The sequence below is a fragment of the Mirounga angustirostris genome, unplaced genomic scaffold (assembly GCF_029215605.1).
Source record: "Mirounga angustirostris isolate CCGP_5_RB_7025 unplaced genomic scaffold, mMirAng1.0.hap1 SCAF_2, whole genome shotgun sequence".
Taxonomy (NCBI): domain Eukaryota; kingdom Metazoa; phylum Chordata; class Mammalia; order Carnivora; family Phocidae; genus Mirounga; species Mirounga angustirostris.
The window spans coordinates 151,378,635-151,400,766 of NW_026991710.1; the positions used below are offsets into that span (position 1 = coordinate 151,378,635).

The 22,132-nt window shown below is 38.6% G+C and overlaps 1 protein-coding gene across 1 annotated transcript in view; it reads right to left on the reverse strand.

Moving 5' to 3' along the window:
• Positions 1–1,048: 1,048 nt before the first annotated feature.
• Positions 1,049–22,132, reverse strand: part of MSRA (methionine sulfoxide reductase A) — a 525,135-nt gene continuing 504,051 nt past the window's right edge. The window contains exon 7 of the mRNA XM_045880095.3: positions 1,049–6,288. Coding sequence (XP_045736051.1) covers positions 6,268–6,288 — 21 coding nt within the window. The 3' untranslated portion in view covers positions 1,049–6,267. The remainder of the gene's footprint in view (positions 6,289–22,132) is intronic.

Sequence of the window (22,132 nt, forward strand, 5' to 3'; positions counted from 1 at the left end):
AAACATACTTGCTATGATAATGCAATAATGTTCTGGAGCCCATTTTACAAGTTTAATCACCAAATATGCAGTCAATCAGTGGCAGATCATGATCATTGTCTCAAGTATACACAGGCTCTGAGATCATCTTCATGTCTAACCCTCTTGGATTCTGAGTGAGGCGCCTAGTGCACCAGAAGGACAGGGCACTGGCTTGTTCTGATGGCTTCCTGCATGCCAAGGTGTTGCATTTGCCATCACATTTAATCTGCAGAACAACCCTACAAAACTAGACCAAGTTATCTTCTTTCCTCATTTCATGGTGAAGAAAGCAGCCTAGGACAAGTTAAGGAACCAGACCAGAATCACAGGTTACTGAGTGAGGAGGTTAATTTTATATCAACTTGACTGGATTATGGAGTGCCCAGATATTAAACATTATTTCTGAGTGTGTCTGTAAGGGTGTTTCCAGATGAGATTAGCATTTGAATTTGTAGAGAGAGTAAAGCAGATGGCCCGTCCCAACGTGGGTGGACATTCTCCAATCCATTGAAGGCCTAAATAAAACAAAAAGTTGGGGGAAGAGAACATTTGCTCTCCCTGCCTGACTACTTGACCTGGGACATCAGTCTTCTGCCCTCCGACTTCACCATTAGCCTTCTGGATCTTAAGCCTTTAGACTTGGACTAGAACTTCTATCACTGGTTCTCTTGTTTTTCAGGTATTTGGACTTAGACTGGAATTACACCATTGGCTTTCTGGCACTCAGGCCTTCAAACTACATGACTGGCTTTCTTGGGTCTCCAGTTTGCAGATGGCAGATAATGGGACTTGTCAGCCTCCATAATTGTATAAGCCAATTCCTTATAATAATAAGTCATTACATATATGATATATAATAGCCTATTGGTTCTGTTTCCCTGAAGAACCCTGACTAATACTGTGAATATCATGCCAGGATCCAAACCCAGGTCTGCCCAGCTCCAAAGACCATACTAGTCTACATTAGGCTTTTAGACATATAACCACAGTTAATTCTCAAATTACTTTGGCTTATCCTTTTGAAAAACTCATGAGGGGAAAAGAAACATAAACCTTGACTTTCTCAAGATAGTACAACTCATCAGGGCAGAGCATACCTCACCAACATTCACGCGTCAATCTCTACCTTGAGGGGGAGGCCAGCCTTTTCTTCTCAAGGCATTCATTCATTCATTCCAACTATTTATTAAGTGCCTAATATGTACCAGGAAATTTTCTAAAAACTAGAGATATAGGAATAAATAATAAATGTCCTTGCCCTCGCAAAGATTATTATAGTAGAAGAGACAGAAGTTAAATAAATCCTGAAGATATGGACTTTATTAGATGATAGTAAATGCTATGGAAAAATAAAGTAGAGAAAGAGTATAGTGAGTGCAGGTTAAAGAAGATAGCAGGTGCTGTTTTTAATAGAGTGATTGGGAGGTCCAACTGACAAGGGGACAGAAGAGACCTGAAGGAAGAAGGGAGCAAGGCTTGCAGGTAACTGGGAAGCCTTATAGGTAGCTAGCGAGACTTGTAGGTAACTGGGGAATATTATTGTAATCTTGTGATATAATAAGAAACATATATTGTAGTCTTCATCTGGATTCCTGGCCAGAGCCCTTAAAATCTTTGTAATTTCTTATGTGTTAATATATGGTTCTTGTCCTGAGCCCTAAAATAGTTCTGAGGTGATAAAGATGAAAGGAGTGTCTCCTGTTATCAGTAACAAGCCTTTTTCAACCACATCTGAGTTTATGTTAATGAGGTGACTTTTGAAAAAACCCTTGGGCTAGGGGTCTGGTTGCCTGGGGAACCAATTTTGTGACTAGAGGGTTGGAATTTCCAGCCCCAGACCTGATGTCTAAGGAGAGAAGGGCTGGAGGCTGAATTAACCACCAGTGGCCAGTGGTTTAGTCAATCAAGCCTACATAATGAAGTCAACATAAAAACCCTAACTGAAGGGGTTCAGAGAGTATATGGGTTGATGCACACATGAAGGTGCTGGAAGGGTGGTGCACCTAGAGAGGGCAAGAGAACTCCATGTCCCTTGTCCCTTCCCTATACCTTATTCTATGTATCTTTTCCATTTGGTTGTCCCTGAGTTGTATTCTTTATAATAAATCAGAAATAGTGAGTAAAGCTCACTGAGTTCTATGACCTCTTCTAGCAAATCATGGAAACTGAGGAGGGGTTGTGGGAACTCCTGATTTATAGCAGGTCAGTCAGAAGTGTAAGTGACAACCTGGATTTGTGATTGGCATCTGAAGTGGGTGCAATTTTGTGGGACTGAACCCTTAACCTGTGGGGTCCGCACTTACTCCATGTAGTTAGTGTCAGAATTGAGTTAAACTGTAGGACTACCATTCAATGTCCACTAAGAGTTGGAGAAGTGCTTGGTGTGGAAAAACCCACACATCTGATGTCAGAACTGTTGCGAGAACAGAGGAGAAAACAGGAGTCTTTACTTACAGATAACAGCTATTGTCAGCAGTTAGCACTTCATTCAGTCTTCTATACAGTCATTCTTTGAATTCTTTACAAAGAGTTATAAATGAGAGGAGATAGGGTGGTGGCTAAAGAGTAAGTCAGAGTAGGGGGAGAGCCTTTTGAGACTTGTTTATTTAGAAGATTTGATGACTTAAGCACATTTAAATGCTGATGAGAAAGATGTGGAAGAGAAAAAGAGCATGAGGACTAGGGAGGGAGCAAGTAATTGATAGTATTATATTGCCGAGGCTGTGGGAGGATTGAGAGGTTCAGAGGACACGGGGAGGGATTATCTTTAATTAGAAAACATTGCTCCTCTTTGGAACATTCTAGTCCCATTTTACACACCAACACCCTCTTATTTTCCTACAGTACTTCTGGCAATTGCTAGCTTCCATTTCCAGCTCTGCTTCCTCTATAGGACCATAAATGTTGGCAGTTATTCTGGGCTCAGTCCTAGGCCTTCTTTGCTTCTCTCTCCAAACCTTCTCAATGAACAATCTTATCCATTCCCATGACTTAAATAGGCTGATAACTTTCCAATTTATACTTCCGCCCCAAACTTTCAGATCTGTACTTGTATCTGACTGCTCATCCTATATAGCTCATCAATCACATTACTTTTATATTCAACCTCTTTGGTTATCTCTCAATTACATCTGTTTCTTGGTAACTCAACTATTATGGGATGAATTGTGTCCCTCTTAAAATTCATATGTTCATATCCCAGCCCCCAGTACCTCAGAATGCAATCATATTTGAAGATAAGGTCTTTAAAGAGATGATTAAGTTAAAATAAGGCCTTAATCCAATATAACTGGTGTTCTTATAAAAAGAAGAAGATGGTTACCAGAGGGGAGGTGGGCGGGGGGATAAGTGAAATAAGTGATGGAGATTAAGGAGTGCTCTTGAGATGAGCACTGGGTGATGTATGGAATTGTTGAGTCACTATGTTGTACACCTGAAACTAATATAACACTTGTATGTTAACTATACTGCAACTAAAATTAAATTAAATTTAAAAAACAGAGGAAGAGACACCGGGAGTGCATGTGCACAGAGAGAAGACCGTAGTGAAGAGGCAACAAGAGGATGACCATCTGCACACCAGCCAGAGAGGCCTGGAACAGATCCTTCCATTATGGCCCTCAGAAGGAAACCAACCCCGTTGACACCTTGATCTTGGACTTCCCAGCCTCCAGAACTGAGAAATTTCTGTTGTTTAAGCCACCCAGTATGTGGTACATTGTTATGGTAGCCTTGGCAAACTAATATACCCACCTCTTTACTACTTAGGCCACCATCATCTTTCATCTGCATTTCTGGAGCAACTTCCTAAATTATATTCTCTTTTCTAGTTAATCCTCTCTAAAATAATCCCTGTGTAACACTCAGAGTAATCTTTTCATGCATATGTGACTATATGACCCATTTTCATTTTACCATTCTCCCCATTAACCTCACAATAAAGTTCAATCTTCTAAAAAGTCATAGCAGGCTTTGAGATAAAAAATATGAAAACTCACCCAAAGACCCATAGCTTTTTGATGCCAAAGCACATGATAGAATACATGGCTTCACAAGAGGCTCAGAGTCAAAAGTGGGAAGGGAATGTGCAGACAAAAGTTTGTTTAAGACGGTGTCCCTTTATTCCCCACTGTGGAGGGAATACAGGGAAGGATTAGGCACACAGACTCATTAAGCCAGGCTGCCTTGCATCCCCTGTATCCTCCCTAACCCTGGGCTTACTGTGATGTCACCTAAGACCAGCTCTGCCATGCATTTGTGATGGCCCCAACTGAAGCAGTGGCAGTTGGCACTTTATCAGCTTTGGCTAGAGGCATAGGTTGGGCAATTCTGGACTGGAATGAAAAGAGGATGCTCCAGCTTCTAATTCCACTGCTTATGGTGCTCAAGGGACATGCCCTGGAAGATCCAGGTCTGTGCCAGGCTAACCCAGAGCAGAGGATGGAGAGAGGCCTTCAACCTCTTACCTGGTTCCTGTAGATTTGATTTAGAGTCCTGAGGGGGTGCTGAGTTAGAGCAAATGGCCCAGGAAATGAAGAGATCACAACTGATTAATCAAAGTAGATGTTTTGGGCTAGTGAACATGCCTTTTAAAATGATCCTCCATGGGCGCCTGGGTGGCTCAGTTGGTTAAGCGACTGCCTTCAGCTCAGGTCATGATCCTGAAGTCCCGGGATCGAGTCCCACATCGGGCTCCCTGCTCGGTAGGGAGTCTGCTTCTCCCTCTGACACTCCTCCCTCTCCTGCTGTCTGTCTCTCATTCCCTCTCTCAAATAAATAAATAAAATCTTAAAAAAAAAAATAAAAATAATAAAATGATCCTCCAGGGTCTGGACCCGAGTTCTGGAAATACAGGGACTTGGAACAACAGTTTAGCAATTGCCTCTGCTTCTCCAGTCTCACTCCCTTCTTTGTAAATGTATTAAGGATCTTTCTGGGCCCAACACTCTGGGACAAGTAGCAGAGTTGTGGTGGAATAAGGGCCTTATTAATTCAGACTACGTGTATTAGATTATGCAATCTCATAAAGTGGGAAAAGTTATAGGACTATTATAGGAGCAAATGAATTAATGCAGCATTTTCAAGTATGTTCCATAAAATCTGTGTCCTGTTAGAAGCTGCACAGAAAAAGAAAAAGTCCTCATGGTTAGATAAGATTTTAGAAATGCTCTATTTCATACTTTTTCTGTAGAGTCACAGTGAATATTCACATATTAAAGGTTTGGAGAAATCTCACTGTAAAGAAAATAGTTTAATTTCATTTAATCTGGTATTTCTGAAATGTTTCTGGCCACAAGACCAATCTTTACCCCCTTATTTGTAGCATTTTCCTTAGTTGTAACATTTTCCATTTATCCTTTTGAGAGTTACCTGTTCTTATAACTTTCTTATTTTTCCTATTTGAATGGGTGTGGTAAACTGGTTTGCAGGACCTTTTTTAATTTTAATGACATTAGCCCTTTGTGTCTTATGTGTGCTGCTAAATCTTTTCTCCTAATTCTTTAACACTCTTAAAACTCTATTTTAGACCAAATGTAAAAAATTTAAATTTATGTAAAAAATTCATCAATATTTTTATTTGATGTGCTAGAAGGACCTTTTCATCCCAGATTATAAACACAAGCAGACCTGTAGCATAATGAGCTCTGAAGTTAGACTGACAGCAACTAATTACATTTCCTTCACATATTTGTTATGTGGTCTCAGAATAAGTTACTAAATATCTCTGTATTTGTTTCCTTATCTGTAAAATGGCAATATTAGGGTGGAACTTTTATAGGCAAATGAAGATTAGATGCTATCAGCATAAAAAGGACTATTTTATATATGAGATGTTTTATGTAAGCCACATGGTAACCACAAACTAAAAACCTAGAGTAGAGCCACAAAACATAAAAGGGGAGACTGAGTAAATCACCATGGAAAATGACCACTTTATAAAGGTAGACAGAAAAAGAGGGAAAAAGAAACAATGGAGATACAAAACAACTAGAAGACAAATGATATGATGGCAGAAGTATGTCTTTACATATCAATAGTCACTCTAAATATAAATGAATTGAATTCACCAATAGAAAGGCACAGAATATTCTGGAGGGTTAAAAAAAAAAAAAGACCCAACTACATGCTGCCTACAGGAAACTCATTTTAGCTCTAAAGACCCACCTAGGCTCAATGTAAAGGGATGGAAAAAGATATTTCATGCAAGTGGAAAACAAAAGGAAAGTGAATGTAGCCATACTTACATCAGACAAAGTAGACTTTATGCTAAAAAAGATAACAAGAGATTCAGGTCATTATATAATGATTAAAAAGTCAATACATCAAGAATATATAACAATAGTAAATATATATGCACCCAACATTACAGCACTGGAATATATTAAACAAAACCTAATGGATATGAAGAGAGAAATAGAAAAAATATAATAATAGTAGGAGATTTCACTACCCCACTGTCAACAATGGGTAGAACATCCAGACAAAATCAAAAGAAATATTGGAATTGAATCATAATCCAGAACAAATGAACTTAATAAACATGTATAGACCATTCTATCAAATCAGCAGAATATTCTTCGGGAGTACACAGGTAACATTCTCGAGGATAGATTGTACAATATGGCACAAAACAAATCTTAGAAGTTTGAAGAACATTGAAATCATATCAATTACCTTTTCTGACCACAATGGAATGAAGTTAGAAATGAAGAAGAGGAAAGCTGGAAAATCTACAAGTATGTGGAAACTAAACAACACACTTCTGAACAACCAATGGGTCAAAGAAGAAATCAAAAGAGACATTTTACAAATATCTCAAAACAAATGAAAATGGAAATGCAATATATCAAAAATTATGTGATGGAGCAAAAGCAATTGAGAAGAAAGTTTATAGTGATAAATGCATATATTAAGAAATTAGAATGATCTCAAATAAACAACCTATATTTATACTTTAGGGAACTTGAAAAAGAAAAAATTAAGCCCACGGTTAGCAGAAGGAAGGAAATAATAAAGATCAGAGTGGAGATAAATAAAATATAAATCAGAAAAACAATACAAAGTGTCAACAAAACTAAATGTCAGTTTTTAAAAAAGATAAACAAAATTTACAAATCTTTAGCTAAACTAAGAAGAAAAAAGAATGAAAACTCAAATAAATAAAATTGGAAATGAAAAAAGACATTACAACTTACGCTACAAAGATACACAGGCTCATAAAAATTGTGTGGCAACAGATTAGATAACCTAGAAGAAATGGATATATTCCTAGGACATACAACCTACCAAACTGAATCATGAAGAAATAGAAAATCTGAGCAGACCAATAATGAGTAAGAAGATTGAATCAGTAATCAAAAGCCAACCAATACAGAGAAGGATAAGACCTGACAGTTTCAATGGCTCATTCTACCAAACATTTAAGGAATTAATGTCAAGCCTTTCAAACTCTTCCAAAAAATAGAAGAGGAAGGAACATTTCCAAACTCATTTCACAAGGCCAGCATACTCTGATACCAAAGCCAGATAAGGATGCTATAACAGAAAAAAACTACTGACCAATATTCCTGGTGAATATAGATATACAAATTCTCAACAAAGTATTAGCAAACCAAATTCAATAGCACATTAAAAGGATCATAAACCATGATCAAGTGGTATTCACCCCTAGGATTAAAGGATGGTTCACAGATCAATACATGTGGCACACCACATTAACTGAATGAAAGATAAAAATCACATGATCATTTCAATAAATGCAGAAATAGCATTTGACAAAATACATTAGCTTTTCATGATAAAAATGCTCAACATATTGGGTATAGAAGGAACATACTTCAACATAATAAAAGCCATATATGACAAACCCACAGCCAACATTATACTCAATGGAAAAAAATTGAAAGCTTTTCCTCTAAGGCCAGGAACAAGACAAAGGTGCCCATTCTCACTTATTCAACAAAGCACTGGAAGTCCTAGCCAGAGCAATTGATCAAGAAAATAAAATAAAAGGCATCCAAATGAAAAAGGAAAAAGGAAAATTGTCTTGTATGCAGATGATGTAATTTTTTATATGGAAAATACATTTACTACACCAAAAAACTAATCAATGAACTCAGTAAAGTTGCAGGATACAAGATCAACATACAGAAATCAGTTGCATTTCTGTACACTAACAACATTATAGCTGAGAATGAAATAAAGAAAATAATCCCATTCACAAGAGCATCAAAAAATAGGAATAAATTTACCCAAAAGACGAAAGATCTCTACACTGAAAACTATGACTTTGATTTAAAAAAAATCAAGAAAACACAAACAAATGGAAAAATATCCCATGTTTATGGATCAGAATTAATATCGTTAAATTGTAAATACTACTCAAAACCATCTATGGCATCAACACAAACTCTATCAAAATTCCAACAACACCTTTCTCAGAAATAGAAGAAAAAAAACTTAAAATTTGTATGGAATCACCAAATTCTCTGAATAGCCATAGTAATTCCTAGGAAGAACAAACCTGGAGGCATCACACAAAGCTATAGGGAATAAAATCAGACACAAAGACCAATGGAAACAAATTGACAGCCCAGAAATAAACCCTCACATACATGGCCAACTAATATTTGACAGGGATCCAAGGATACTCAATGGGGAAAAAAGTCTCTTCAATAAGTGGTTCTGGAAAACTGGTTAGTCACATGAATGAAATGGGACCCCTATCCTACACCACACATCAAAATTAACTTGAAATGGATAAAAGACTTAAACATAAAAACTAAAACCATAAAACTCCTAGGAGAGGGTGCCTGGGTGGCTCAGTTGGTTAAGCGACTGCCTTCGGCTCAGGTCATGATCCTGGAGTCCCAGGATCGAGTTCCGCATTGGGCTCCCTGCTCGGCAGGGAATCTGCTTCTCTCTCTGAAGCTCCCTCCTCTCATGCTCTCTATCTCATTCTCTCTCTCAAATAAATAAATAAATAAAATAAAATCTTAAAAAAAAAAAACTCCTAGGAGAAACAAAGGAAAAAATTTCTTGACATTGTTATTGGCAACAATTTTTTGGTTGTGACACCAAAAACACAAGCAATAAAAGGAAAAATTAATAAGGGGAACTATATCAAACTAAAAAGTTCTGCACAAAAGAAAAAGTCAACAAACTAAAAGGCAACCTACTGAATGGGAGAAAGTATTTGCAAATCATATATCTGATAAAGGCTTACTATCCAAAATATATAAAGAACTCACATAATTTAATAGCCAAAACTTTCTTTTGATTAAAAAAATGGACAGAGGAACTGAATAGATATTTTCCCAAAGAAGACATACAAATGATCAACAGATAGGTGAAACATGAACAGATACACTGACATCACTAATCATCAGGAAAATGCAAATCAAAACCACAAGGAGATATCACCTCACCCCTGCTAGAATAGCTTTTATCAAAAAGACAAGAGATAACAAGTATTGGCAAGGATGTAGAAAAAGGGGAACTCCTGTGCACTGTTGGTGGGAATGTAAATTGGTGCAACCAATTTGGAAAACAGAATGAGGTTTCGTTAAAAAATTGAGAATAGAATTATTATATGATCCTGCAGTCCCACTTCTGGGTGTATATTCAAAGGAAAGGAAAACAGGATCTCAAAGAGTTGTCTGTATTCTCACATTCATTTCAGCATTATTCACAATAGCCAAGATATGGAAACGACCTAAGTGTCTGTCAATGGATGAATGAATAAAGATGTGATAAATACATGAATATTATTCAGTCATAGCAAAGAAGGAAATCCTGCCATCTGCAACAACATGAATGGACCTTGAGGGCATTACGCTGAGTGAAATAAGTCAGACAGAGAATGACAAATACTGTGTGATCTCACTTATATTTGGAATCTGAAAACAACAACAACAAACTCATAGAAACAGAGAGTAGAGTGGTGGTTATCTATGGGTGGGAGAAATGGGGAGAGGTTGGTCAAAGGATACAAATTTTCAGTTAGAAGATGAATAAATTCTGGGAACCTAATGTAATACATGGTGATTATAGTTAATAGTACTGTAGTATATACTTGAATGTTGCTAAGAGAGTAGATCTTAAATGTTCTCACTACAAAAAAGAAAAGGTAATAATGGGATGTGGTGGAGATGTCAGTTAATGCTATGTGTGGTAATCATTTTGCAATATATAAGTGTATCAAATCAACAGTCCATCTTAAACTTTCACACTGTTCTATGTCAGTTATATCTTAATCTGAAAAACAAAATTATCCTCAGTAGAAGATACTACACAGATACTGCAGAAGGAAAGGGCTTTTTTCCTGGTTCTGTCTGGCATGCTTCTGTTTGCTTCTCTTTGTTCCTTCAGTATGATTGTTGCAGGAAGAGGACATCCAGAAGTGCTTGGCTCCAGCCATGGGTCATAAGCTTGAGTCTAGTCCCCTGTTTAGTGACCTCCTGGTATATAAATGGCCCCAAAATGGCTTTTGTCTATTAGACCATAGATTGTTTATTTCTTCATAGCAGGCCAACACCCATCAGCTGAAAGCCTGCCGGTGTCAAAGTTAATTTTTTTTTAAAGATTTTATTTATATGCCAGAGAGAGAAATAGCAAGAAAGGGAACACAAGCATGTGGAGTGGGAGAGGGTGAAGCAGGCTTCCCATCGAGCAGGGAGCCCAATGAGGGGCTCGATCCCAGGATCTTGGGATCATGACCTGAGCTGAAGGCAGATGCTTAACAACTAAGCCACCCAGGTGCCCCGCCAAACTTAATTTTTTACACATTCATTTGTTTTCTTTTTCTTTTTAAAGATTTTATTTATTTTTTGAGATAGAGAGAAAGAGAGCACGAACAGAGGAGGGGCAGAGAGAGAGGGAGAAGAAGAGGGAGAAGCAGACTCCCCGCTGAGCAGGGAGCCCCATACGGGGCTCAATCCTAGGACCCTGGGACCATGACCTGAGCCAAAGGCAGCCATTTAAACTACTGAGCCACGCAGGAGCCCCATCCATTTGTTTTCAACAAGGCCAACTTAGCAGTTTTTAGACGTTGAGAGCCTGCCTGTTTTGCATACCCTGTGAAACTGCACCCAGTATCTGCTAGTCATAGATAAGATAAAGCCTGTTGATTATCAACACCCACACCACTGCTGCCCTTAATTGTTCTCTGACTCAGAGACTCCCATTTCTGCCACTGAGCAACATTACCAAGATGTTAAGCACCTCCTCTGATCTCTTTCCCCCTGGGAGTTCCCTTGTCCTTCTCCCCTTTTGGATGGTGACCCCTATACCTTAGTTTCTGAATGGTCTCCTGCTGCAAAGGGCTTCTATTGCATGCCGACCTATTAAAATAAGGCTTGTGCGTGCTACTGCCACCTTGTGGTCATATCTTTTTCTTTGATCGGTCCCCCAAATCCTTCCCATTTCCTTACGCCTCCTCACTGCAGCTGTCCCAACACAGACATGGACATCCCAGGCCTTGTGCCCTCTGGCTAATGAGCAGGCTCTTGATACCTAAGCTCCCTCCTGCTCACCTCCTTTGCTTACCAGGAGGGGTGTTAAGTTTCAATCCAGCTGTACTTTAAAGGGATGTTTCCTGCTTGTGTAGCATTAGGAACTAGCAAACTTCTGTTTTGCCTTGGGCTGCAAACACACATTATCCAGTGATTTCTGAACCCGAACCTTGGGGAGGGGCTCCCCCGCCAAATTCAGTCCTTCCACTCTCCCCTAACCTTATGGTATTCTTGGAGTCCTCTTGACCCTTTGTAGTTATTCCTCTGTTATAGTTTATAATTCTTGATATTAACTTTCCCTATTCAAATTCTGCATGGCTGCTGTCTCCCGAATGGATCCTACATATCTTTGGCCCTTTTGCATTGACACCCCAACCCTTTTATAGTGTCTGATGGATCTCTGCCCTGACTTCTCCAGGTCTCGCAGTAGTTTTTGAATGTGAGGGACGGACATTAAAGGAGGTGTGTTTTGCTGGTGTTTTCTGAGACCTGCCCATCTGTGCCTGCTCATTTAGTTCACTCAGCTTCATTACCAGTCTAAGCTTGGAAGATGTTGGGAATACCAGATAAGAAGGGTTTCTCAGTGCCCCTCATGTACAAATGGCTCTTTCATTTCTCTTTCAGACAAAGTTCAATGTGGCCACCGACCTGCCTTTTCAAATTCATCATCATTATCATCTCATGAACTGTTTGAAGTCCAGGAAGGTGAGTTCCCATGGCAAGTGAGTATCCAGATCTCACGGAAACATCTCTGTGGAGGCTCAATCATACATCGGTGGTGGGTTTTGACAGCTGCACATTGCTTCCCAAGAACCCTGTAAGTTTCTGAAGCATTGTCTTGATTTACATCAGATTTCCTCAACATTTTGTCTGGGCTGAGTAGCTTATTGGATTAGTGCACAAGCCTTATGAAGCCATGGACTCTATACCCAGTTTGTTCCCATTGGCTTTGTACCAAAAAGTCTCTTTTCTACACCCACTTTCTTCTTTTAAGTGAACCATATCCTAAGGTTGGCTGCTAGTTGTGACTATGTACCCAGTACTGGAAAATCAGTACAAATCTTCCCTTCTCCTACCTGGCACATGTCTGTGTTTGTTCATTGTACACATACTCATTAAACACCTACCATGTGCTGTTCTAAGTGCGGTGATACAGCAGTAAACAAGATATTCAAAATCTCTATTGTCAAGGAATTCACATTCTATTCTCTTGGATGGATTCATTCCTCTTCCTTTGGGTCAGGGAAAACTTCCTGGGCTGATGATTCATTAGCTTGGACATTTGCCTGAGTCTGGATCCCTGATTCTTGCCACTCTGATCTCTAGCCAGTCTCTAGGGCACCACACATCCACTTTTTTGGATTTCTCAGTATCAGTTGTAAACTCTTTTGTTTACAAATGTGTCTATAAATGTGAAATGCAGTGTAACTATTATTATAGTTTGGAGTTATTATATTCATATTTTAGGTTAAAAATGGCATTGGGAAATGTTACTGTGGTCATGGGAACCAAAAGATTCAGCGATATCCACTTGGAGAGAAAGCAAGTGCAGAAGATAATTATTCACAAAGATTATAAACCATCCCACCTTGACAGTGACCTCTCCCTGCTCCTGCTTGCCACACCAGTACAATTCACTAACTTCAAAATGCCCATCTGTCTGCAGAAGAAGGAAAGGATCTGGGACCGGTGTTGGATGGCAGAGTGGGTGACAGCTTATGAATATGGTATGTGTCTTCCCTTCAAAAGCCACAGAAAGTTCACATTATGCTTCCTTGGGCTAGACAGCATGATGCTTTGGAAGACTCAGGTCTGAATTTTGGCTTCACTACTCTAGCTTTGTGATCTTGAGCTAGTTCCTTCCCCTTAGTCACTCTCACTTTTTTCTCACCTGTAGAATGACAGCAATGTCTCCCTCGAATCAGTTATGTGGATTAAATTAAATGCAATTATACTTGTAAAGTCCCTAGTGAAAGTCTGGAATATAGAAGAATCTCAAAATATGACATTGATAATTTTAGGGGGGCCCAGAAGCACTGGGCACTAGAAAGCTAGTTTGGATTCTTCCTTCATGGGTTGTTTGATAATGTGCATTTCCCCATCTGTTTATCATTTGATGAAAATCAATGATCAAAATAAGTGAACCAGTGATTCTCCAACCAAGCTTTGTCATCAATGACTCTACTCCTTTCCCAGGGCACAAGGCTGGCCAGACAGGGAGAACCTCTGGGAGGTTGGGAATGGGATGGGGAAGCCAGAAGTTCCTCTAGAATTATAATCTTTTCCTTTCCACAAACTGACAATAATAGGTGGGTCATTTTCCTGGTTTCTCCACTGGCCTAGCAGAGACACTGGACAATACTGATTCAGAAGTTGGGTTGTTCTGAACCTCTGTACAGGGACCAAGCATAGCTGTGGAGAGATAGTAGAACCATGGAGAAAGCTTATTCTAGGTTTACCTGGCAGGGGCTGGTGTTGGGGGTTTAGTACGCTGCTTCCAGAAGGAATGAGTTTCCCAAAGGGAATACATAGAAGTAGAAATGAAGGAACCACTTATTGGAGATCCTGAAGGGGATATTGAGGTGGGGAATTACATTAGGTCACCTCTAAGACCTTTCTACCCTGTGAATCTATGATTTGTGAATTGTTTGCATCATTCCATGGCTTCCACCCTGATCATTTGTGGGCCAGTCACTTTCAGTGGTTGATGTAGCACTCATTCTCACACTAGCTTCCTCATTTCCCAGACCAACATGACAACTTAAACATGTACCTGCAGAAGCTGAGAGTGATGCAGATTAGCTGGAGACAATGCAGCAAGAGGGTAGACCAGCTCTCTAAGAACATGGTTTGTGCTTGGAAGGAACCAGGCACCAAAGGCAATTGCCAGGTACTCAGTCCCTGCCTTGGCCCCATCCTCCACATGCCCCACCACTTTCTAGGTTCTCAGGAGAGAGCCCAGGAGTGAGGCCCCTAGCCTATGCCACTGGGACCCTCTCATCTTACCCTCTTTTTAGAGCTACTGTTGATTCTGTGCAGACTGTATCTTCTTCATTATCTCATTCTCAGGGAGACAGTGGGGCACCTATGGTCTGTACTATCCATGGAACCCAGAGGCTCTTCCAAGTGGGTGTCTTCAGTTGGGGCATAAGATCTGGCTTCAGGGGGAGGCCTGGTATGTTTGTGTCTGTGGCTCAATTTATCCCATGGATCCAGGAGGAGACGGAAAAGGAGGGAAAAGCCTACACCACCTCAGGAGCCTGGAGAAGCTCCCTGCTTCATGTTCCAACGTACCCACTATTGTTGGGCTTGGGTTCTCAAATGTGGCTTGCCACCATGTTTACTAGTGATAAATCAAATAACTAAGCTTTAAACCCATCCTTACTTCTCCTCCTCCTCCTTTCTTCCCTCCCATCTTTACACAAGCATCTATGAAGCACTGACTATGAGTTTAGCTTCTATGCTAAACCCTGGAAGTTAGACATTGATTCAATCTCCCAAATACTGCAAACCTAAAGAAGGAAGACCAAATACAGCACTAAAAAGAGGTACAAGCAGTACATGGGGGATCCCAGAGGAATAAAGATGACCTCCAAAAAGGTCAAAGAAGGTTTCAGGATAGTGTTGGAAACCCAATCTTGAGAAGTCACTTCATGTTTCTGGACCTTGGTTTCTTTATCTATGAGTAAGATTTGATCAGATGAATCTCAAGGTGTTTCATCACTCTGACATTTGTGTTATTGTGTAACTTCTTTTACTTCTCTCATGGAACATAGTATTGCCAAGCTTGTGATCAGCTTTAATTCCATCAGCTCAGTGAGACAATGTTTAAAGATCAGTGCTATAGGGCGCCTCGGTGGCTCAGTCGTTAAGCGTCTGCCTTCGGCTCAGGTCATGATCCCGGGGTCCTGGGATCGAGTCCCACATCGGGCTCCTTGCTCAGCACAGAGCCTGCCTCTCCCTCTGCCTGCCTGCCACTCCCCCTGCTTATGCTCTCTCTCTCTCACTCTCTCTGTGTCAAATAAATAAATAAAATCTTTTAAAAAAAAAGATCAGTGCTATAGGGGCGCCTGGGTGGCTCAGTTGTTAAGTGTCTGCCTTCGGCTTAGATCTTGATCCCAGGGTCCTGGAATCGAGCCCCGCATCAGGCAACCTGCTCTGCGGGAAGCCTGCTTCTCCCTCTCCCACTCCCCCTGCTTGTGTTCCCTCTCTCGCTGTCACTCTCTGTCAAATAAATAAATAAAATCTTTAAAAAAAAAAAAAAGATCAGTGCTATAAAGTGCAGTCAGGGACTAGTGGTAGAGTCTTCCCAAGATTCTTTCTTGGTTAAGTCAAACTGACATGGACATGACCAGAATTAGAAGATGCAAAGAAGATAATCAACCATATGCAGCCCCACAGGAGTCCATAAAGAGAAAAACATTCATTCATTCAGATACCCTGTGAATACTGAATATGTATCAGGCGTTGTAAAAATATAAGGATGTAAATATGTAAGGTTCCAGTCTTAAATGTGTATGAACCACATTTATGTAGCCACATCCAAATTTATGAATCTTTTCAAGGAGTCTCATAGTGATTATTTTTGTGGGATATTATTATTTTACTGACCATATTAGAGTTTTCCAGAGAAACAGAAAAAATTGCATATGGAGGGGGAGGGAGAGAATTAGAGTTTTATTTAAGAAATTGACTCATGCAGGGCGCCTGGGTGGCTCAGTTGGTTAAGCGACTGCCTTCGGCTCAGGTCATGATCCTGGAGTCCCGGGATCGAGTCCCGCATCGGGCTCCCTGCTCAGCAGGGACTCTGCTTCTCCCTCTGACCCTTCCCCCTCTCATGCTCTCTCTCTATCTCATTCTCTCTCTCAAATAAATAAATAAAATATTTAAAAAAAAAAAAGAAAGAAATTGACTCATGCAATTATGGAGGCTGGTAAGTCTGAAATCTGCATGGGAGACCAGCAGACTGGAGACCCAGAAAAGGATTGATGTTGCAGTCTGGAGTCTGAGGACAGCCTGGATGAATATTTCCTTCCTCCCTAGGACTAGAATTACCTGGATGCCTGGTAAAAATGCAGATTCCTAGACTTTATCTCAGGCTTACAAAATTAGGAGTTCTAGGGGTGAGGCCCAAGACATCTGCATTAGAAGCTCTCTGGGTCATTCTTTTAAATTTTAAAAGTTTTAACAGCTTTGTGTATACACATTGAAGTACAGAATTAGGTAAGTTTTGACATATGTATACACTCATGAAATGATCACCACAATCAAGAGAATGAATGTACCTATTAACCCAAAGCTTTCCTCATGACTTCTGAAGCACAGAAGTTTTTAATTTTCATGAATCCCAATTTACCAATGTTTTCTTCTATGGTTCATGCTTTTGGTGTTGTAACTAAGAAATCTTTGCCTAACTCAAAGTCACAAAGACTGTTTTTTGTTTTTTCTTTTTTTTTTACTTCTACATTTTAAAAAATTGATAGACTTTTTGGTATTCAAAAAATTTATTGAAGTATAATTAACATACAGTGTGATATTAGTTTCAAATATACAATATAATGATTCAACAATCCTATACGTCATTCAGTGCTCATCAAGATAAGTGTACCCTGGGGCGCCTGAGTGGCTCAGTTGGTTAAGCGGCTCGGGTCATGATCCCAGGGTCCTGGGATCGAGCCCCGCATCGGGCTCCCTGCTCGGCGGGAAGCCTGCTTCTCCTTCTCCCTCTGTCTGCCGCTCTGCCTACTTGTGCTCTCTCTCTATCTCTGTTAAATAAATAAATAAAAATCTTAAAAAAAAAAAAGATAAGTGTACCCTTGTTCTCCTTTATCAATTTCACTCCCCACCCATCCACTTTCCCTCTGGCAACCATCAGTTAATATACTTTTTTGAGTAGGTACAGGTTTACAGAAAAATTGAGCAGAAAGTACAGACAGTTCCCAAATACTCCCACCCCTCCCAATTTCCCCTATTTTTAACATTTTGCATTAGTATGGTACATTTATTACAATTAATAATTCAATATTGGTAGATTATTAACTGAAGTTTATAGTTTAGAGTTCATTCTTTATGTGGCACATTCTATGGGTTTTAACAAATGTATGACATGTCCACCATTACAATATCATACAGAATAGTTTCACTGCTTTAAAAATCACCAGTGCTCCTCCTATTCATCCTTCTACCCCTAAATTCCCGGCAACTACTGATCTTTTTACTGCCTACATAGTTTTTGTGTTTTCTGGAATGTCATGTAGTTGGAATCATATGGTGTGTGGACTTTTCAGATTGGCTTCTTTTTAGATTGGCTTGTTTTAACGTGCATTTAAGTTTCCTCCATGTCTTTTCTTTCCTTGATAGCTCATGTCTTTTTATTGCTGAAAACTACTCCGTTATCTGGATGTACTGCAGTTTAGTTATCCATTCACTTACCAAGGGACATCTTGGTTGCTTCCATGTTTTGGCAATTATATGTAAAGCTGCTATAAAACATTCATGCACAGGTTTTTCTGTGGTCATAAGTTTTCGACTCATTTGGGTAAATACCATGGAGCATAATTGACAGCAAATTTAAGTTTGTAAGAAACTGCCAAGCTTTTCCAAAGTGATTGTACCATTTTGCATTCCCACCAGCAATAAATGAGTTTCTGTGGCTCCACATCCTCACCAACATTTGGTATTATCAGTATTCTGGATTTTAACTATTTTAATAGGCCTGTAATGGTATCTTTTTTTTTTAAAGATTTTTAAATTTATTTATTTGTCAGATTGAGAGAGAGCACAAGCAGGGGGAGTGGCAGGCAGAGGGAGAAGCAGGCTCCCTGCTGAGCAAGGAGCCTGATGCAGGACTCGATGCCAGGACCCTGGGATCTGACCTGAGCTGAAGGCAGATGCTTAACCAACTGAGCCACCCAGGTGCCCCATGCTTTGGTGTATCTAAGAAGTCATCACGGAACCCAAGGTCACCTAGGATTTCTCCTATATTATCTTCTAGGAATGTTAAAATTTTACATTTTACATTGATGTTTATGATCCATTTTGAGTTAATTTTTGTGAAAGGTATAAAGTTTGTGTCTAAATTCATTTTTTTGTATTTTTTTTTGTATTTTTGTATTTTTTGAATGTCCAGTGTTTCCAGCACCGTTTGTTGAAAAGACTCTTTTTTCTACATTGACTTGTCTTTGCTCCTTTGTCACTCCAGTTGACTATATTTGTGTGGATTTATTTCTGTGGGATTGGTCTATTTGTCTACTCTTTTGTCAATACTACCCTGTCCTGATTACTGTAGCTTTGTAGTAAGTCTTGAAGTCTGGTAGTCTCCATCTTTCAACTTCAATTTTGCCTTTCCATATAAGTATTAGGAACAGATTGTCAATATTTACAAAGTAACTTGATTTGAATTGTGTTTAATCTATAGATTAAGTTGGGAAGAACTGAAATTTTGACAATATTGAGTCTTCCTATCCACGTACATGGGATACGTCTCCATTTTATATATTTTATGTTTCCCTGATTTATTTCTTTGATCAGATTTGTATGGTTTCAAAGGTTGATTTTTTATCTTTTTATTCAAATCTTCGAATTGATCTTTGAATCTTTTTAAACTAACTTTGCATTCCTATGCTAAACTCTAATTGATTGTGGTTTATTTTCCTTTTTATATATTGTTGGATTCAATTTACTAAAATTTTTACATCTATGTTTCTGAGGGATATTGATCTGAAGTTTTTTTGTACTGTCTTTGTCTAATTTTGATAACAAGGCAGTGCTGAACCTCATATAGAACCTCATATAGAATATAGAAATAATCCCTCCTTTTCAGTTTTCTAGTAGAACTTGTATAGAATTGGTATTATTTCTTCCTTAAATGTTTGGTAGAATTCACCAGTGGGTTCATCTGGACTTGGAATTTTCTTTGCTGTAAGATTTTTAAGCATAAATTCAATTTCTTTAGTAGAGAGAGAGCTACTCAGATTATCTATTTATTCTCGAGTGAGTTTTGGCAGTTTGGTAATTTGTGTCTTTCAAAGAATTTGTCTATTTCCATCTAAGTTGTCAACTTTTTTTGGCATAAGGTGTTTTCATAATGTTATTCTTTAAATATTTGTATAACCTCTAATTGTCCTTTTAAAATATGTCCTTTTAGCATAAGATATTGGTAATTTGTGCTATCTCTCTTTTTTTTTCCTGATCAGTCTGTCTATAGGTATATATATATATTTTTAATAGCAGAAAATCAGCTTTTGGTTTACTGATTATCTCTATTATTTTTCTATTTCATTAATTTTTATCTTATATTTATTGTTTCCTATTTTTTGCTTATTTGGATTTTCACTTGCTCTTTTCTTTCTTAATTTTTTTAATGATTTTATTTATTTATTTGACAGAGAGAGAGATAGCAAGAGCAGGAACACAAGCAGGGGGAGTGGGAGAGGGAGAAGTAGACCTCCCACTGAGCAGGGAGCCCAATGTGGGGCTCGATCCTAGGACCCTGGGATCATGACCTGAGCCAAAGGCAGACGCTTAATGACTGAGCCACCCAGGCACCCACTCTTTTCTTTCTTATTTCATAAGTTGGAAGCTGAGTTCACTTGTTTAAGACTTTTGTTGTTTTCTAATATAGAGATTTAGTACTATAAATTTTCATTTTCATTCAGTTCAAAAAGCATTCTATTTTCCCTTTTGGTTTCTTCTTTGACCCATGGGTTATGCAGAAGTATGTTATACAGTTTCTAAGTACTGGGGTATTTTCCAGATATTATTGTGTTATTGATTTTAATTTAATTCCACTGTGGTCCTAGCACATACCTTGTATAACTTGAACTGTTTAAAATTTATTGAGACTATTTTTAGAATATAGTCTATCTTGATAAATGCTCTGGGGTACTCAGGGGGAAAATGTGTACTCTGTTGTCAATGGATGGAGTGTTTGATAAATCTAAATTAGATCAAGTTGGTTGATCATATTGTCAATGACTTCTATATACGAACTGATATGTCTACTTATTTTACCAATTGTTGAGACAGGAGTATTGACATCTGCAACTAAAATTGTCTATTATTTCTTGGAAGTCTACCAGTTTTTGTCTTAGGTCTCTTGAAGTTGTTAGGTGCACAAGGTTTTGGATTGTTATTCCCTCTTGATTAATTGGCCACTTTACAATTATGAAATAACCTTTATTCTTGCTATATTCTTTGCTCTAAAATCTACTTTCTCTAATAATATAGGCACTCTAGCTTTATTTTGATTAGTTTTATCATGATATAACTTTTCCCATTCTTTTACTTTTAAACAATTTTTGTCTTTATATTTAAAGTGATTTAATTATAAGCAGTATATAATTGGATATTGCTGTTTTATCCAATTTGGCAACATCTGCATTTTAATTGGCATATTTAAACCATTTATAGTTAATGTAACTCATGACATGATTGGGTTTAAGTTTAGCATCTTGCAATTTCTTTCCTACTTGTCCTTTTTAAAATGCTTCTTTTGAGTTAATTATTTTTTATGATCCCATTGTATCATCTTTCTTGGCTTACTAGCTAGAACTCTTTTTAAAATTTTTATTGGGGTACCTGAATGTTTCAGTCAGTTAAGCATCTGCCTCTGGCTCAGGTCATGATCCCAGAATCCTGGCATCTAGTCCTGCATTGGGCTTCTTGCTCAGCAGGGAGTCTGCTTCTCCCTCTCCTTCTGCCTCTCCCCCATGGCTGGCTTGTGCTCTCTCTCCTTCTCACTCACTCTCTCAAATAAATAAATAAAATCTTAAAACAAATAAAAAAATAAAATTTTTATTTTAGTAACTGATTTAAGGTTTATAGTAGGAGTTGGAAAATTGGGCCTGTGGGCCTGTTTCTGTAAATTAGATATTGGAAGGCAGCCATACCCATTCATTTACATTGTTTATAGCTGCTTTCAAGCTAAAACAGCAGAGGTGAGGAAATTGTGACAAATACTCTATGGCACACAAGTCTAAAACATTTACTACCTGTTCCTTTAAGAAAAAGTTTGCTACCCTTGCTTACAGTATACATCTTTTTTTTTTTTTTTTAAGATTTTATTTATTTATTTGACAGAGAAAGACACAGCGAGAGAGGGAACACAAGCAGGGGGAGTGGGAGAGGGAGAAGCAGACTCCCTGCCGAGCAGGCAGCCCGATGCGGGACTCGATCCCCGGACTCCAGGATCATGACCTGAGCCCCCAAGGCAGTCGCTTAACCAACTGAGCCACCCAGGCGCCCCTACATTATACATCTTTAACTTATGGCAGACTACCTTCACATGATATACAATGCATGTTTAGTATAAAAACCTTGTAAAAGTACACTTCTTCCCCTCACCTTTAACCTTTATTCTATTGTTGTCATACAATTTGCTTATTTACATTATAAACCAAAAGAGAGAGAGAGAGAGAGAGAATGGTTTCCAATTTTGTTTAGTTATTTTTTAAAGAGACAAATAAAAGCTATCATTTGGCAGTACTCATAGTAGCTGATATTTGAGAACTACCAGTTTATTGCTTTAATGGAGGCAAAATGTAGAGATGAACATACTTTCTTAGTTTCTTCTGTACTTCAGTCTTTCCTTATCTATG